The 16,757-nt window shown below is 37.1% G+C and overlaps 1 protein-coding gene across 1 annotated transcript; it reads right to left on the bottom strand.

Moving 5' to 3' along the window:
- Nucleotides 1-2,755: 2,755 nt before the first annotated feature.
- On the bottom strand, nucleotides 2,756-16,201 carry susd5 (sushi domain containing 5). Its single transcript, XM_056249602.1, has 5 exons — nucleotides 15,658-16,201; nucleotides 12,106-12,304; nucleotides 6,863-6,972; nucleotides 4,547-4,735; nucleotides 2,756-4,399 (listed from the first exon to the last, which is right to left on the bottom strand). The coding sequence occupies exons 1-5, from the start codon at nucleotides 15,725-15,727 to the stop codon at nucleotides 2,979-2,981; spliced, it is 1,989 nt and encodes a 662-aa protein (XP_056105577.1). The 5' UTR covers nucleotides 15,728-16,201; the 3' UTR covers nucleotides 2,756-2,978.
- Between the last annotated feature and the right edge of the window lie 556 nt (nucleotides 16,202-16,757).

Genomic DNA, 16,757 nt, shown 5'->3' with positions numbered 1-16,757 from the left:
TTCAAAATATGTGTAAAATGGTGTTGTGTAGAAGAAAATCAAACGAACTTGTCTGTTTGGAAAGGCTGAACCAGTAATGCCTTCCCTTAAGAGTCGTAAACATTCAGACTAGATTTAATAGCAAAAGACTAAACACTGGGTTTTAATAGTGCATGTGGACGGTCATTTTTAATCCAGCCTTGCTCCACATCTCTCGTTCCTCATCCCCCACCCTTTCTTTTCTTTTCTCTGTGGGTTTTTCCTACTATGGTGTGATAAACTGCACAGATACTCCATGTTCAAACACATTTAAACAAGTCTCTGTTCTCCCGCTGTGTAAGTGTTTGAATGCAGGAGTGTTTCTGAGTGTTTCATTGTCTAAAAACAATCTCTTTTGTGGTATTTTCTGCTCTTACACACATACAGAGACTCCTGGCAACACTATGCAAATGTTTGCAGTCTTATTTTAGGAAGGAAATGTTTTTTAAGCTCCCACAGCAATACTGACACCAAGGAACACTAAAGCGGACATTTCCCCCCAAAGTAATTTATTGGTTAATGTTCAGTTAGTTTTCCACAGCTATGTTTAGTCTGATACCCTCATGTCACATCTAATGGTTACAGTGTAATGTTACCAAGCCGTTTTAGCTTGAAATGGAATTGAAATGATCACAGATTAACAGAACAAATCTCACAGCTCCATATCACAATAATAAAACACTTTACGAAAACAACATCAGAGCAAATAAAATAGTTCCAATGGCCGCATTTACCCCATGAATCTGGTAAGCAGTTCAGGTTTTTCTCCACCGTATAGATTTAAATATAACTAAAAGTAAAAACCAGCACGGTATAGCCAACTGCAACTGCTTCTCCTGGTCTAAAACTGAGCTGTTTTTACACTCGGCATTAAGACTGGAAAAGAGATGAGAGGGGTATCACCATTTTGGAAGTGTTTTTGGCCCTTGTATGAGAAATTGCTGTGATGTTCATCATTTGTAAGTATCTTTGGATAAAAGCGTCCGCTAAATGACTAAATGTAAAGATCGTACTAGATTTACTGAACAGTGTCATATACACAGGGTATATTCTACAATAATAGCTAACATCAGCTGAAAGGAAATTTTAAAAAAGTAACAATCAACATTCAAAAATACCCAAACAGTTAGATAATGTTAATTTCGTCAGCCGATCTTTAACAGATACTTGCAAATGACCCTGCAAAGTTCAAATAAAGATTTACTCCAATTATAATCAAATCAAACAACGTAAAAAAAAACCCCGCAACCCTTGCTCTAACAACACCTAGAAATAAATGGCTTTACTACACTTTATTAACTATTATTATTATCTAAAAGAGAACTGGCAAAAGGAAAAATAGCATACAGCTTACTATATATAGGTTTGACTTCAGTAAGACAACTCAAATAAAAAGTTACTGTATCTGATTTGTGTTTGTTTTGTTTTAATTAACTAGTTCTAAAATAAAGTTTTTACATTTATAATACACGTGATATAAATATGCCTCATAAACGTAGCTGGAGATAATAAATGACTTAAGATCTTGTAAAACATGGCCAGAAAGGTTTGCACTGACCATCAATGAGACATTTGGGAAATTGTACATATAAAATAGTCTGCTATAATATAACTTTTATAGCTCTACATAACTGAAAGAAACTGAAACTCAGCAAGCTGTTAATGTGTTGACAGCCAATCAGAATCCGCCATCAGTTCCTCTCTCTCACCTGTCTGTGAGAGTGAATCTATCTGAGCTCAACCCCAAGAAACTCACTTATTTATAGGAAAAAGTTTAAAAATGAACAAATGCTTATTGTATTCTAAATTTAGGGAAGAATTCTATTTATTCTGAGCCAATCAGAATCGCCCCTCAGTTTCTCTGAGCAGAATGTCTCACCTGTCTGTGAGCTGGACACTTTCAATAGCGCGCACAGAATGCTAAGTTCAACCACACTCTCTTTTGACTGACTGCTCTCTTTCTTTCCTTTCCTTTTTCTCTCTCTCTCTCACACACACACTAAAATAGGCTAAAGTCACAATGATTCTTTCACACACGCTCACTCACTAATGGACAAAGCTATAATCACATACAGATCTGTTAACAAGGACAGACGGGCACCACGCACACACATGCACCGACCCGCAGTCCAATACAGTCCGTCCGAAGTAAGAGAGGACATCAGATTCATGACACATCAATTATCCACAATACAAGGAAAATATAAAGAAGAAAAAAAAAAACATGGCAAAACAGAAATACTACCAAAAATAAGCACTAAACAATCCTATCCAACAGACTTTGTGTAGTAAAGCAGTGTTGAACACAGACACACTCTCTCTGTTGTGTTGTGTGTCATTCAGACTTGAATTGAGAATTTGTTTTGAATTGGAATGCAATTCTTGAATTTGAGGCAAATTTAAGTGAACTGAAATTCAAACTTCATATAACTGTATTTTTGCTACAAAATGATGAAAAGCAAAGTTGTCAACACTGAAAGCTTTGTTTGATAGAATGAACGTATTAATGAACGATGGATGGGTGGATGGATAGAATGACAGATAGATAGATGATAGATAGATAGATGATAGATAGATGATAGATAGATGATAGATAGATAGATAGATAGATAGATAGATAGATAGATAGATAGATAGATAGATAGATCATGGATGGAGATAGATAGATAGATAGATAGATAGATAGATAGATAGATAGATAGATAGATAGATAGATAGATAGATAGATCATGGATGGATATAGATAGATAGATAGATAGATAGATAGATAGATAGATAGATAGATAGATAGATAGATAGATAGATAGATAGATAGATAGATAGATAGATAGATTCACATTTATGAATTAAAAGAGAGCCAATTTTTCAATTCTAGTGTACGTAGACTGTGATGTCCACACATGAATGGTTTTGTATGGATGTGTGTGTAAGCTGTGTGTCTTGATGAGGATCTGTGGATCTCACACAGTCTGCTGTAACTCAATGCACTGCGTTTGCCTGTTAGTTCCATTGAGCTGGTAGTGCGAGCTCTTTAGTTGCCTCTTCTTATAACACCACACCCCTAAAACCACCCCGACCACTGCGGCCGCCACCCCGATGATGATGGCTGCGATCATCGGCCCGTGGCCTGACCCGGGACAGGGGTCTTCAGCACACACACCCTCCCCTGCACGCTCCTGCTGCTCCAGGCTGGGGTCTCCACCTCGTTCCATCACGCTACGGTTTTCAGGGATTTCAGTCGGGACATGACCAGGGATGTGCTCCAGTAAGTGGCTATTATCAATGGTTTCCCATGGATCCTTAATGACGGGTGTGGGAATGCTGGTAATTTCATCATCCAGACTGACCATCCCCGCCGGCGTGGACGCGTTCTCCGGGTCCAAACCCCTTTGACTGGTGCTCACATTTTCAGGAGCGGAAGCCGGTGTGTACGACTTGTGGAGAGCAATATCATCTGGACTGGGTGTGATCTGAGTAATGATGGTGTTGGTTTTCATCTCCACACCATTTGGACTGTCAGTAACACCATCAAACCCCAATGTTTTGGATCCATCAGAGTCTGTTTCCTCTGGTCTCTCCACGTCATCTTCTGCAAGTCCTTCAGACGTTTCCTCATAATGTGTTACAACAGACTCTTCCTTCTCAAGTCTGGTTGTCCCTTTGCCAAGCTCCTCCCCGTCTCCTTTCCTGTGGATCTTGTCCTTAGGATTTTTAATTTCTCCATCTTCTTCTTCTTCTTCAGGACTGTAAATCAAACCTCCGGTCTCTTCTTCCACAGGATTTTTGGCTCCATCCTCAAACTCCTCCACTTCTGAGTGTCCAGTCACGCTTGATGTCTCAATCCCCTGTTCTGGTCCCGCCTCCCCTGTGGACTCGCCTCCAGCTTTATCTTCATCCAGAGTTATGGGATATCCATCTAGCCAGGATTCATCCGTGCCGCCGGCACTGGGACTGGCTGGTTCATGGGTGGGACGATCAGTCGGACGGTCGCGTTCCTCTGCGATCGTGTCGGGATCAGATTGGCTGTCGGATGTTTTGACCTTCATGTGATTCTCGTCTTCACTGGGGCTTTTAACAGAGGAGGAATCCGTAGTGATACCCGGATGCTCCTTCTCTTCCTGGAAGGCCTCTGAAGGAAACCAGAACATGTGTTTCTGACTGAGCTGAGACACTGGAGGTTCAGTGACTGATACTGTTGAATCTTCATCATTCTCCTCCTCCTCTGACACAACTGTCCGTTCATGCTCAGGTTCAGGAGTTGATTCTTCTACTTCACGATCAGTGGACTGCGTTCCTCCAGGAATCAAGGAAATATGATGCTCGTGCAGGAGATGGCCATCTGTGAACTTTTCCTCATAGTCGATGTGGCCTTCAGGATCATCTGCAATAAATAAAACATACTGAAGACTATACGCAGCTACACCCGAAAGCCAAATAAACCCTTTGAACCTCTAGAATTGAGCATCTTGGAGTCTCTTTCTCATGTTCGGCTCGGCTCTTTTAGTTCTTAAATCTCACCAGTGCTCACCTTTGACGCAGCGGTGGACCAGGCCGTACCAATCTCCACAGCTGTCACAGACCAGACTGAAGGCTGTTTCTCCATCGGGCAGTTTGTGTCCTGCGTCACAGGCGTACAGGAGTTCATCGCCCAGATCCAGCCCAGTCATCCCCTGCAGATGTGAGTGTGGGAACGAAGGTGGCTGCCCACATGGAGCATCTGATGGAAGAAGGGGAAGTGGAACAGGGGCAGACACATGAAAGAGTTCATAAAGAGAAAAGGATGAATTCACACTGCACACTGAATTATCAGGCTCACGTTGTGCTTTCACACTGACAGCATTTCTGCAACTGCAGCTAGATACAGACAATAGTGCATACAGAAAGAGTAGAAAGTCATTTAAGGGTCACTATATTGAAAAATCCCTCTAATAACAGTCATAAATTTATAAAACAGTTACTGGAGTTCTTCTGTAAATCATTAATCACAGGTTCGCGTTTAAAGTCTGATCATTTCGACGGAGGTGAATCAATCAAAATTAACTTTAGCTGGAAATAACATTATTCACGAACCACTATAAAGCCAAAACAATCTCTGTTAGGCTACCTTAAATTATATGTTTATCTCTGTAAAGCTGCTTTGAAACAATCCATTGTTAAAAGCGCTATATAAATGAGGATGACTTGACTTGTAAACTAAGTGCTAAAATGATCTGGATTAAGTCAGATTTAGTTTCTTACCTTTATTTATTTAGTTTTTTCAAACAATAGGCAAGAATTTATGTTAAACATTTATTTACATTTAAACATTTATGTTACAAAACATACTTTTGTAACATTATAAATGTCTTTACTCTCACTTTTGATCAATTTAATGCATCCTGGCTGTCATAAAAGTATCAATTTCTTTAAAAAAAAAAAATCTTACTGACTCCAAACTTTTGAACGATAGTGTATATTTTTACAAAAGCTTTCTATTTCAGATAAATTCTGTTCTTTTGAACTTTCTATTAATCAAGGAATCCTGTAAAAAAAAAATTGTACACAACTGTTTTCAACATTGATGATAATCAGAAATGTTTCTTGTCTTGTCAGCATGAGACACTGAAGACTGGAGTAATGATGCTGAAAATTCAGCTTAGCCATCAAATAAATAAATTGCATTAAAAAAAATATTTAAATAGAACACAGTTATTTTGAATTGTAAAAATATTTCATAATATTACTGTTTTTACTCTTTAACAGATTCTCAAAGACTATTTTTGTCTTGTTTTTTGTTTGTTTGTTTGGTTTAAATGGTAATTTGAAGTGCCAGTTTTACTTTATAATACAGATTATTATAAATATATAATACAGTGTGTGTGTGTGTGTGTGTGTATGTGTGTGTGTCTGTTTTGCACTCTTGATGTTTTAGAGATTCACCCCTTCACTGTTGAGTCCTTTTTTCTGCATCCTGGCTGATTTGTAGATTGTATGCAAAAAAAAAAACTCTGACAATTTCCCATTCATTTCCTATGGGGGTCATTTTTGACCAAAGAGCAGAAGTGTGACGACCACTTAGCATGCTTGGATCATGACCTCAATATTTTTTGTTTGTTCACTTACCTAATACCATAAAAGTCACCTAGTTTCGTAACATCCCGATGAAGCTGTGATTTTTTAAAAATTCAAAATATATTTATGTAATCTGAATTTATTAGTGTGTTTGTGTATAAAAGTGTGTGTGTGTGTGTGTGGATGTGTCTGTTTTGCACTCTTGATGTTTTATAGATTCACCCCTTTACTGTTGTGTGCTTTTTTTCTGGATCGTGGCTGATTTGTTGATTGTACGCACAAAACAACTCTGTATTGTCACATTTTTGTCAATTTCCCATTCATTTCCTATGCGGGTCCATTTGGACCCGAAGACCCTGAGTGTGACCATTTTTTTTACAACCACTTAGACTATTCAAATCCTGTTTTTTGGGTGTTCATATACCAAGTAACAACAAAGTCACCAAATTTCGGACCATTCCGATGAAGCTATGATTTTACACATTTTTTTATTTAAATTCTTCGGGTCCATTTGGTCCGAAGAACCCCAGAGGGTTAAAAAACTTTTGACCGGTGGTGTATTATCGGTGTATTAGAAGTCTCTCTCAGATCATCACATTCGGGGTCCTTGTCATAAAAAGTTTGAAAACCCCTTTACTCGCATGCTATTGTTCTGGTTCTTTCACATGCAGTATATGAAACAGGCCAAAGTAATTAGGTACGTGCTACATGAAATATTCCCTCGTGATCTCTCATAAGTGAAAAAACACAGCCCCCTTCTCCAGTTTCTTAGTTTCAGTGATTTAAAACTGACCGCTATCTTTCACACAGAACACGCCCAGTCTCTCAGTGTCGGCGGTCAAATTCTCCAGCTGAACGTCAACTGGCCTCTGAGTCCCCGGGACGCCGCTGCACACTGTGGTCCTGAAATCACACGTTGGCAAGTTGGAAGTGAATTAGAAGAATTCTTTCTCTCTTTTTTTCTCTACCTTATAAAGGCAACAGACATGATGTCACCGTTCAATTCTGCTTACATATGCAGCTCATGCACTTTCAACTTGCATACACAAACACACACACACACACACACACACCTTTTGCAGTATATCCCCGTCACATTGCTAATGTCTCCAGTGTTTGTATAAATTCACATCACAGGTCTGTTTTCTATCATGTGTGCATGTTTTCAAAGCTTTTGTCTCCCACCATTTTCTGAGTGTGTCTGTCAAAAAAGTGATTAAAAAAAGCAATAAGCCCCGAGAGACTCATAATATTTGGAGGTCCTTGGCATTAAAAAGTTCCCTGCATTACATGCAGTGAGAAAGAAAGAAAAACGGAGTAGGATTAACTTTGAAACAATTTTCACTCATAAATTCCATATAAAATTCACTAATAATTACAAAGAAGCGGCATGAATTAAATATGAAAATTTGAAGCAGAAAGACTGAAATATTAGTGATCTGTCACGTCAATATAGAATGTGGCATTTGCAGTTATGGTCATTTTACAATAGGTCACATCCATTTTATAAAACTTGGCTTCAAGATGTCACTCTTAGAAAGAAAGGTTCTTGTCAGGCTCTTCACCTTTAGAACCTAATGGGTTCCCGTCATGGGATCATTTTATTGATTTAAAGTGCTCCTATTAGTTTTTTTTACCCGGATATTACCTTTCATGCAGTGTGTAATATAGTTGTTTGTGAATGTAAAAGGTCTCCAGAGTTTTGCATGACAATTAAAGTTATTTTCTCCTAAAAGAAACAACCGATTCTGAACTGCCTGAAACGAGTCCCACTTCCTGCACAAACCTATGGAACAATGTAACAAATTTGCATAATGCCAGTATTAATTGGCTGCCGGTGAATAACGTCTACTTTGCCCCGCCCTCAAACACTAGTTGTAGTAGCCGAGACTGGAAGAGTTTGGTTCGCGTTGTCGACGTGTCGAGAAGACGCTGTTTTTGCTGCAAATCCACTCATTCGTATAGCCATCATTCATATCACGGTGTGTGTCAAGCACTGAGGAAGCTTCTGGAGCTGAAATCCAGATATAGTAATAGGCACTTTGTTTCCGACACACGCTGTAAGCGGTCGACCAATCACAACAGACCGGGTCGTCTGACCAATCAGAGCAGAGCAGGCTCTCAGAAAGGCGGGGTTTGGAGAGACTGAATCTTCGAACAAACCGTTTTCAGACTCTTTGAGAAATGAGGTGCAATGTATATTATGAGAAAAATAGTGTTTTTCACCTTGGATGCATGTAAACCTGTTGTAGGAGACTCGAAAACAAAATTAGGAACCTTTAAAATAGCATAATATGGGCAATTTAATTAATTAATTTTGTCTTTAATTTAAATGAATCTTTTCTGAATTAAACAGCTCATAAACATACTGTATTACAAGGAAAAAATAGGAAAGGAAATAACCTGTTAAACATGAAGGTATTATGCAATCATTTAAGACATTTCTCCTTATATATAACCTTTTTGGCATAAAGGGCTCTTTAAAATTGAGTCAAGAACCTTAAATAGAACCTTATTTCTAAGAGTTCAGTCAAGGTTTCTGAATATACTGGGCATATTATCTACAGCCAAGAATGTCTGTCTGTTTTGTCCCAATTCTTTTAGAGACATTCCTCCAAATGTTTGTGAGGGAAGTAAGTTGCTTACCTCACCTTTTAACACTCAGCTGTGAAGTCTTAATCAGAATTATGAGCATGTGGGTATGTCTGAGCGAGTGCAGAGCGAGGCTCAAACCACAACCAGACTGCTTGAGTCCTTATGAGACTAGACTCTCTTGGGACAGTGTTAAGTTACTAGGAAACACCCTGTGCCAAAGTTTAGTGATGAAGACTCGGCTGAACTGAGGTAGATTGTCTTGAGGTTAGATTGCATAGAGATATCCATGTGTGTGTCATTTACGTGAAATGTATGCGTCACATCCAAAAAATCCTTGTGTAATCTATAGGTTGTTCTGAAGGGAAGGCCACTCCTTTTGCCGAAACTCACAGATGCAAGTGATTTTCAACAAAGGCCTCAAACATGCATAAATTCATACTTGATAACAATGCTCTGAATTTTGTAGTCCAGACCTATTAGAAAGACGTGTAAAGCTTAGAACAAACAATATGTCTTGAATTAAGCTTGTTTTTCTTAAGCCTAAGTCATTGTTTTCTTGTAAACAGAAATTAAACGTAATATAGTTATACACACACACACACGCATATATATATATACACATTTATTTTGTTCTTTTGAACTATCTATTTCGCAAAACATGTTTTCACAAAAATATGAAGCCGCACAACTCTTTTCAACATTGATAATAATCAAGTATGATCATCTAAAGGTGGTGGTGGGGGTTTTTTGTGCTATTTTTGTAAAGGATTATCTTCAATGCACAAAAATGTTATCTAAATCGATTCCAAATCAATTTGAACTTTGCCAGTTCAATAACAGTTGCGGGTTTATCGTCCTCCATCAGCTCCCTCATGTGTTTTAACAACTCTTGGATCAATTCTTATAAATGTATAAAGCTTTTGAGACAGTTGATCGCTCTATTCTGTTATCCTTACCTCCATATTGGCGCATCTAATTTACCTTTATCTTGGTTCTCTAATTATCTATTTAGTAGATCCCAACATGTAAAGATTAAACAACAACCTGAGCCTTTTTGACTATTAACAAAGGGGTTCCTCAAGGCTCTGTGTTGGCTTCAACCCTGTTTTTAAGTTTATATTAATAGTGTTTCCCAGGCTATCTATAGTGAGAAAACCTATATACCTATACGCGGATTATACTATTATTTACTCTATAGGATCATCATATGATGAAGTTAGGATTAGGGTAGGGTAGTATTCACGAAGCTTTTAATGACATAAGGCTTGAATAGCACAAAAATGAAGATAATGTGGCTCAGAGAGAAGAAACCAACCGTGTAATAAAGATATTTTATATAAAAACAAAGTGGTATCTTCATACAAATATCTTCTGATCACATATAATCAATCTTCAGAAGAAAGTTAAATCTAGACTTGGCTTCTTATATCAATATAGATCTACGTTCACTATGTCAGCCAAGAAATATCTATATACCACTATTTTACCGTTATTTGACTATGGTGTAGTGTATAATATATTAGATGTGTTATCATGCAGCTATTAGACTGATTACTAATGAACCTTACAGAACTGTATTCCCTTTCAAATTGGACGTCATTACATATTAGACGGGAAATACACTGGTGTATTTTTATTTATAAATTCCTATTATTTGTATTATTTTATTATTTGTTACTCAAATATCTTCAAGAGTTGCTGCCACCTCATGTTATTCAACCAGATCATCTAATCATATCCTTTTAATTATCCCTGAAGAAAACTGTTTATGGTCGTTCTGCTTTTACTGCTCCAAATGATTGGAATGTGACCCCTTGACCAAATGTAATGTAATAATATTATAAAAATATAACATCAAACCAAATTGCCAAATTATAATCTATTTTAACAATATATAATGTAATATATACAAATACTTGGCAGATGCCAATCTGTTTGATATGTTTTTCTTAGGTGTCCTTATACTTTTTTGGGCCAACTGTATATGTCGTTTTGGACCACATTTTCATGTGATAATTATTTTGGGATTTGTGCTCAGTGGTAAAGTAATACGGCTCAGCAATGGAGCAGCAGAGAGAATGAACACATGGAAGGTGCTGATATGTTCCCTCGCAGCAGCTCAGGTCCATTTCTCTCAGGCCCTGAGGTGTAAATGGGAATGTTCTGGCTGAATTCACAGGTAGGATTCGCTCTGTCTTGCAATCACACACAAAAACACATATATATACGCAAGCAACATATCTCATTATCATGCCTAAAAAAAGCACAATGCCCGTTCAAAGTTTGTGAATGTTACTTTTAAATATAATGATTACAATATTGCATTACTCCCTAAAAAAGTAACTAATTGTGTTAGTTATGGAAAGTAATGTTTTGCGTTACTTTTGTGTTACTTTTTCTCACCTGGGCTTGCCTTGCTTGCTTTGTTTTTAATAACAAAAATAAAAGTTCTGCTACAGTAGATGGCACAGCTCAAATAAACGTGCTGCCATTCTGGATCGCAGAATAATAGGACGAATGAGAAGAAAATTACAGACTGCATCCGAAATCGCATATACTTCCCTACTATATAGTAGTAGGCGAAAAACAATATGTCACAAAAGATGTCTGAATTCACAGTACTCATAAAAGAGTCGGCAAAATGTACCTGAATGACCTACTACTTCCGGTGAGATTCTGAAGCGTGCATACGATGGACATTTTACTATCCCATGAGGCCACGGGAGAGGATTTGTGAATGACAGTGAAGCGACACAACTGACGCCGTAGGTCACATGACAGTAACAACATGGCGAATGTAATACGTCCACCCACACACTCATACAGAGCACATACTTTTTTTAGCTGTCGTGAAGTAATTACTTATTCAAAATAAGTACCTACTCAAGAGAGAATGCGATTTCAGACGCAACCCAACACTTTTACTTAAGCAACAAAAACTAAAAATTAAACACAAATGTGATATTTAGTCATTTTTGCTTAGAATGTTTGAATTGAATCATTGAAAGGTCAGCAGCAAAGACATTGGCTAATAAAGTGAGATTAAGTGCATAAAGTATATTTGTATTATTTAACACATTTAATTATTGCAGGTTAACGTAATATTCTGTGTTTGCACTGCACTGTTTTTATTAATTCTTAGGAAGACTGAATGTGTCTCTGTCTAGGCTAGAACTAAAATAACCATGTTCACACATGCACACAGATTTCTCTCAACATGGGGACAGGAGAGCTGTCAGTCAACAAATGGGAAAACAAAGTAACTTGCGTTACTTATTTGAAAAAGTAACTCAGATATTTAGTTCAAAAAGAGTGTAACTTTAGTTACTTGAAAAAAGTAATCTGATTATGTAACTGACGTTATAATGCATTACCCCCAACAATGCAGCACTCTGACCTATACAGCATAAGCTCTGTTCTTCAGATAATTAATGTTCTTACCCCACGCTCGGTCCGGAGAGCCAACCACGCGAGCAGGCTGAGAAAGCACATTCCATCACTGCGTGCTGCAGGTCGGCCCCTGAAGCCACCCGGGCCCCGTGAGCGATGCAGGCGTGCGTCGCTGCCTCGAACCCTTCCTCCTGTCCAGCTTTGGAGAAACTCTCCAACTCCAGTAAGAATACACGTCCTAACGGAGAAACTGGTACAAACAAACCAGTTTAAATAGTGTGAATGCACATTTGAGAATACATTACCTCAAACAGGGGTACACTGTAAAAAAATGATCGTGATTTTAACGGTAAAAATGCTACAGTGAAAACCTGTTAATTGGTTAACAGAAAGTTTCCTTACTATATATGGTAAATAACTGTGATAGATCTAACGGTACATTTAATGTAATTTTACTGTAAAATACCGTTAAATTTACAGTTTTTGAAAGTGAAAAAGAACAACTCATTGTATAATTTACAGTAAAAAAAGAAGTAAATTGACATTCCCACAATTCCCTGTGTGACACTTCACATTTGATGTATTTTTGTTGAAATAACTGTTTCTTCTTACTTTTCTTAGTTCTTTTCTTATCAGTTATGTATATTAGAGTTTTATGTTACATTTTAATGTTGTTAAATTAATGTTTATTGCATTTTTTAAATTTCATGTGTTACCATGATGCTGTTAGTGTTTGTGCGAATGACACTGTACACAGCTTCTTTATTTTAGTATTAACTTTCTTGTGGAAGAGCTGCTTGTGATGAGCTTTGATTTATCATGTGACTTTCATCACTGTTGTGATGATTGTTGTTTTTCAGTGTATTACAATGGTACAAAACAGATATTAATACATAAATAGGTTGGTAAATTAACATTATTTCAGATACTTTCAGATTACTGTAAATTTTATGTTAAATCTGTAAAACCAATAACGTCTGTACCATATTTTTGACGGTAAAGTTCTGGCAACCACAGCAGCCGGTTTTTTACCGTAAAAATGGCATTTTATTTTTTACAGTGTAATAATGAGAAGGACATCAAGAAATGTTGAGAATTCAAGGATATAACCAGAGCAAAGGAGGTATGAATAACATGAATTACACCACCAAATAACTTTGTATGTCAAAAGGTAATTTTAAAGAGCAGGATACAACCTGAATAGGGTCAAGAGAGGGGAGTTATATTGTTTTGGGCATTGTGGCAATGTAAAGCAATAACAACTGAGGGTTAAAGAAATGCTGTAAACATGAAGAGGATTTAAAATCTGTTTAAAAATGAATCCACATATAGTAGTGGCCAAAAGTGATGTCCGGACTCCGGAGGGCATATCTGTTTTTAATTACCCTATACAAGTTCGATTAAACCATCAAAATATGAGGAATATATATATATATATATATATATATATATATATCAAATATGAGGGAAGAACAAAACACTAAACTTGGTTAAAGTATTTATCGGACAAAATTATTTAGCAAACTACAGCTACAGGTTTTATTTTGCTATGCAAAAAAGAAAATGCACAGAAAAACTATAAGCTCACAGGAAAAAGCATATATTGACTACAACATACCGTATTCAGTTATTAATATTTGACTCATTTTGACACTATGACACATTTTAAATAATGGGTGAAGATGTCAATTTTCCTATAGGCCAGACATAACTTTTTGTCACGAAAAATAATGGATGATTCCATGAAGAATCGTAAACATCCGTGGAATCTTTACAATGAACAAAATATTTTTTATTGTGGAAAAATGTTTTTTTTAGATTATTCAAATATTCTAAAGAAAAATTGGTTAAATTGTCTGCTGAAAGCCTCTCTGGGGAACCAAAAATGGTTCTTCTATTGCACTGCTGCAAAAAACACTTTTGAAACCTTTATTTTTAAGTGTGTACACACATAAATCCACACATTTTATCACAAGTCCCACCCTGACTATATTGTACACACATATACACATGATGTAAACAAGCAAATCCTAACAAATCTCTCATAAGGAAACTTCATTACATCATTAGTGTGACACAGTTTCACACAGAGGAAATAAAATAGCAGTTTGAGTGAGTCAGTTCCTGTGTAAACTCTCTGAACTTTCACAGCCTCGGATTCAGTGTCTTTGTGAGTTATTAGATATATGCTATAAAAATTTAACTGAGGTTATATGATCACATCACCAAACGTGCAGTGTTTTTTTTTTAGAAGCATTCAAGTATCTCATACCTCCATAAATACACAAAAGTTAACATCATCATTTGGGGTCCATTTGAAGAGTTACGGTTAACAGGTTGGTGTCAGTGAGGTAAATCCATTCTGAGTCATGTTCAGAAGTCTGACTAATCAATCTGACCCAACCACAAACAACCTGTCATCTATCAATCGTTTGTTACAAATTCATTAGTGTCATATTGATGAGTCTGTTATGCTGATGTGAAGATATCAGGGGTTCGTGGTGGATGAACATGAAATTCATTAAGGGAATTAGATCTTTAGTTGAAGGATTTTACCTCTTCAAACATCAAACATGAATATTGTGTGAGAAAACGGGAAACAAACTTGAAACATACACTACAAAGAGCATCTTTCACTCCAAAACAATGGGACAAAGCAGGATGGAGGCTTTGTGTTTGGATGTATATAAATACACTGTAAAAAAAGAAAAAGAAAGAAAAGTTGTTTCAACTTAAAAAAGTGTTCATGTTGACTTAAGATTTTAAGTTGAGTCAACTCAAATATCCAAGTTGTCACTTAGTACAAATTCTCATTTCAATTTGACTAATCCAAAAATTAAGGCAGCATGAACACTTAGTTTTTATTTCTTTTTTACAAATATTATGAATTTGGAATCATAAATATCAAGTTTTCTTACGTTTATTACATTTGACCTGAACTAAATTTTTCATTAAAAAGTGAGATTTTTTTCTTAAAATACACTAATGACATAAGCATCTGATTTATGTTTTTTTGTTTGTTTTTTTGTCACATGAAAACAAAATAGCTTCTTGCATGTTGGACAGGCCAGACTGACTTTGAATTTAGCTGACTTTTGTTTATATTTTAAAAAAACAAAAACAAACGAATGCTTACGTGATTATTTTAATAAATAATACGTAGGTATTACATATTAACATTTAATTTTTCTCAAAGATGTCAGCCTTTCAATGAGCCTCCAGACAAAATATAGATGTTTCTTAACTTTAAACTGCATTGAAAAAAATAACTTGAATTTATTCCGGTCAATCTGAATTTTTAAAGTATTTTAAACAACTTAAATAGAACGAACACAATAACAATGTGCGTCACGTAATTGACCTCGACTAAATTGTTATTTAGAGGAATTAGTTGCGGCTTTAGCTAATTTCAGCTTTTCCCTCCCTTTCACACACAAACATGCATCTAAACACACACCAAAAACAAATATAACACACTCACACCACTGTCTAACCTTTTGGAAGCTGGACACACGCATGCGTCCATTCATTACCTCGCTTAAATGCGAATTGAAGAGGCGCGTGAAACAAACGACCCTAACCAGATCGTCGAGAGAAACTCACCTTCCGCGCGCGTCAGGTAAACCAGGTATCCCAGCAGAAGCAGGAGCTCTCGGTGACAGGCGCGCCTCATTCTCACAGGCTGAACACAGTGGATGGAAAACGGTAAAACTTTTCCAAATCTGACAGGAAAGGTGAAAAATCCCAATTGAATTGCGCACTCCAAGCGGACAGGCCCGATGATTCCGATAGGCGAGAGAAAAGAACTAATAGGCGCAGTGACAGAGATGCAAGGCGAGGTTTATCTGACCATGAAGTACATTACCGCGCTGCTGGTGCGCTCGTGCGAAAACTCGCACGGCGTTGTCAGTAAATACGTCATGACTCAGAACCTGTGCAGTACCGCATGAGAACAGAGGCTCTAAGCACTGGGACTGTTCCAGTGCCGTGGGGAGTCTGTGCTTCATTGGCACAGAAGAAAGTTTGCCACCGTGAAATGCGTTTTTTCTTTACTGGGACTGGACCCTTCATTTTGGTGCGTCTTGTCACCATAGCGCGCCTGGCTGCAAGTCAGTTCAGAACGAGCAGGACAAAACCAACTGTGCCTGTGTCCTAAATTCTTGGGGCCAACCTCAGGACACATTAACTTTGATGAAGCTGCTGTTGGGCAATATGTGACGTGAAAGCATAATGGGTGTTTTCGCCCACCACCACCCACAAACACACTCACATTCATTCAATTGTAAAGGCTTTTATCCTGGAAAAAGAGATAGTGAGTGTGAATTAGCAAGTATGTTTGTTTTTTAGTGAGTAAATGGCAGGATTGTGGTCAGCGCATGCAGGCTGAACAGCTTCTAATGTTATTTCCTTCAATAACAGAGCTGTGTGTGATCCTAAATTCCTTACCTTATTATTTAGTCAAGGCTTTAGCCAAACAATTACAGCTTAAAGCCGGCACACACATATAAAACCGTGAACCTGCATAAATTTGACCACACTGAGATCAGTCCTTTATTAAATTCCTTAACAAAACACAAAACATTGTATATTTGATCAGCTTCAACAATGATGGCAAAACGTCTTCTCAAGAAGAGGCGAAGCACCATAGCAGTGAACAGAAATACGTTCTGATAATGATCCTATTAAGTTACAAAAAGGTTCTT

Source organism: Rhinichthys klamathensis, unplaced genomic scaffold (genome assembly GCF_029890125.1).
Source record: "Rhinichthys klamathensis goyatoka isolate OS25496 unplaced genomic scaffold, OSU_Roscu_1.1 h1tg000060l_1, whole genome shotgun sequence".
Classification (NCBI taxonomy): Eukaryota; Metazoa; Chordata; class Actinopteri; order Cypriniformes; family Leuciscidae; genus Rhinichthys; species Rhinichthys klamathensis.
Note: the sequence above shows the minus strand (reverse complement) of the source record. Positions and strands in the feature narration are given on the sequence as shown.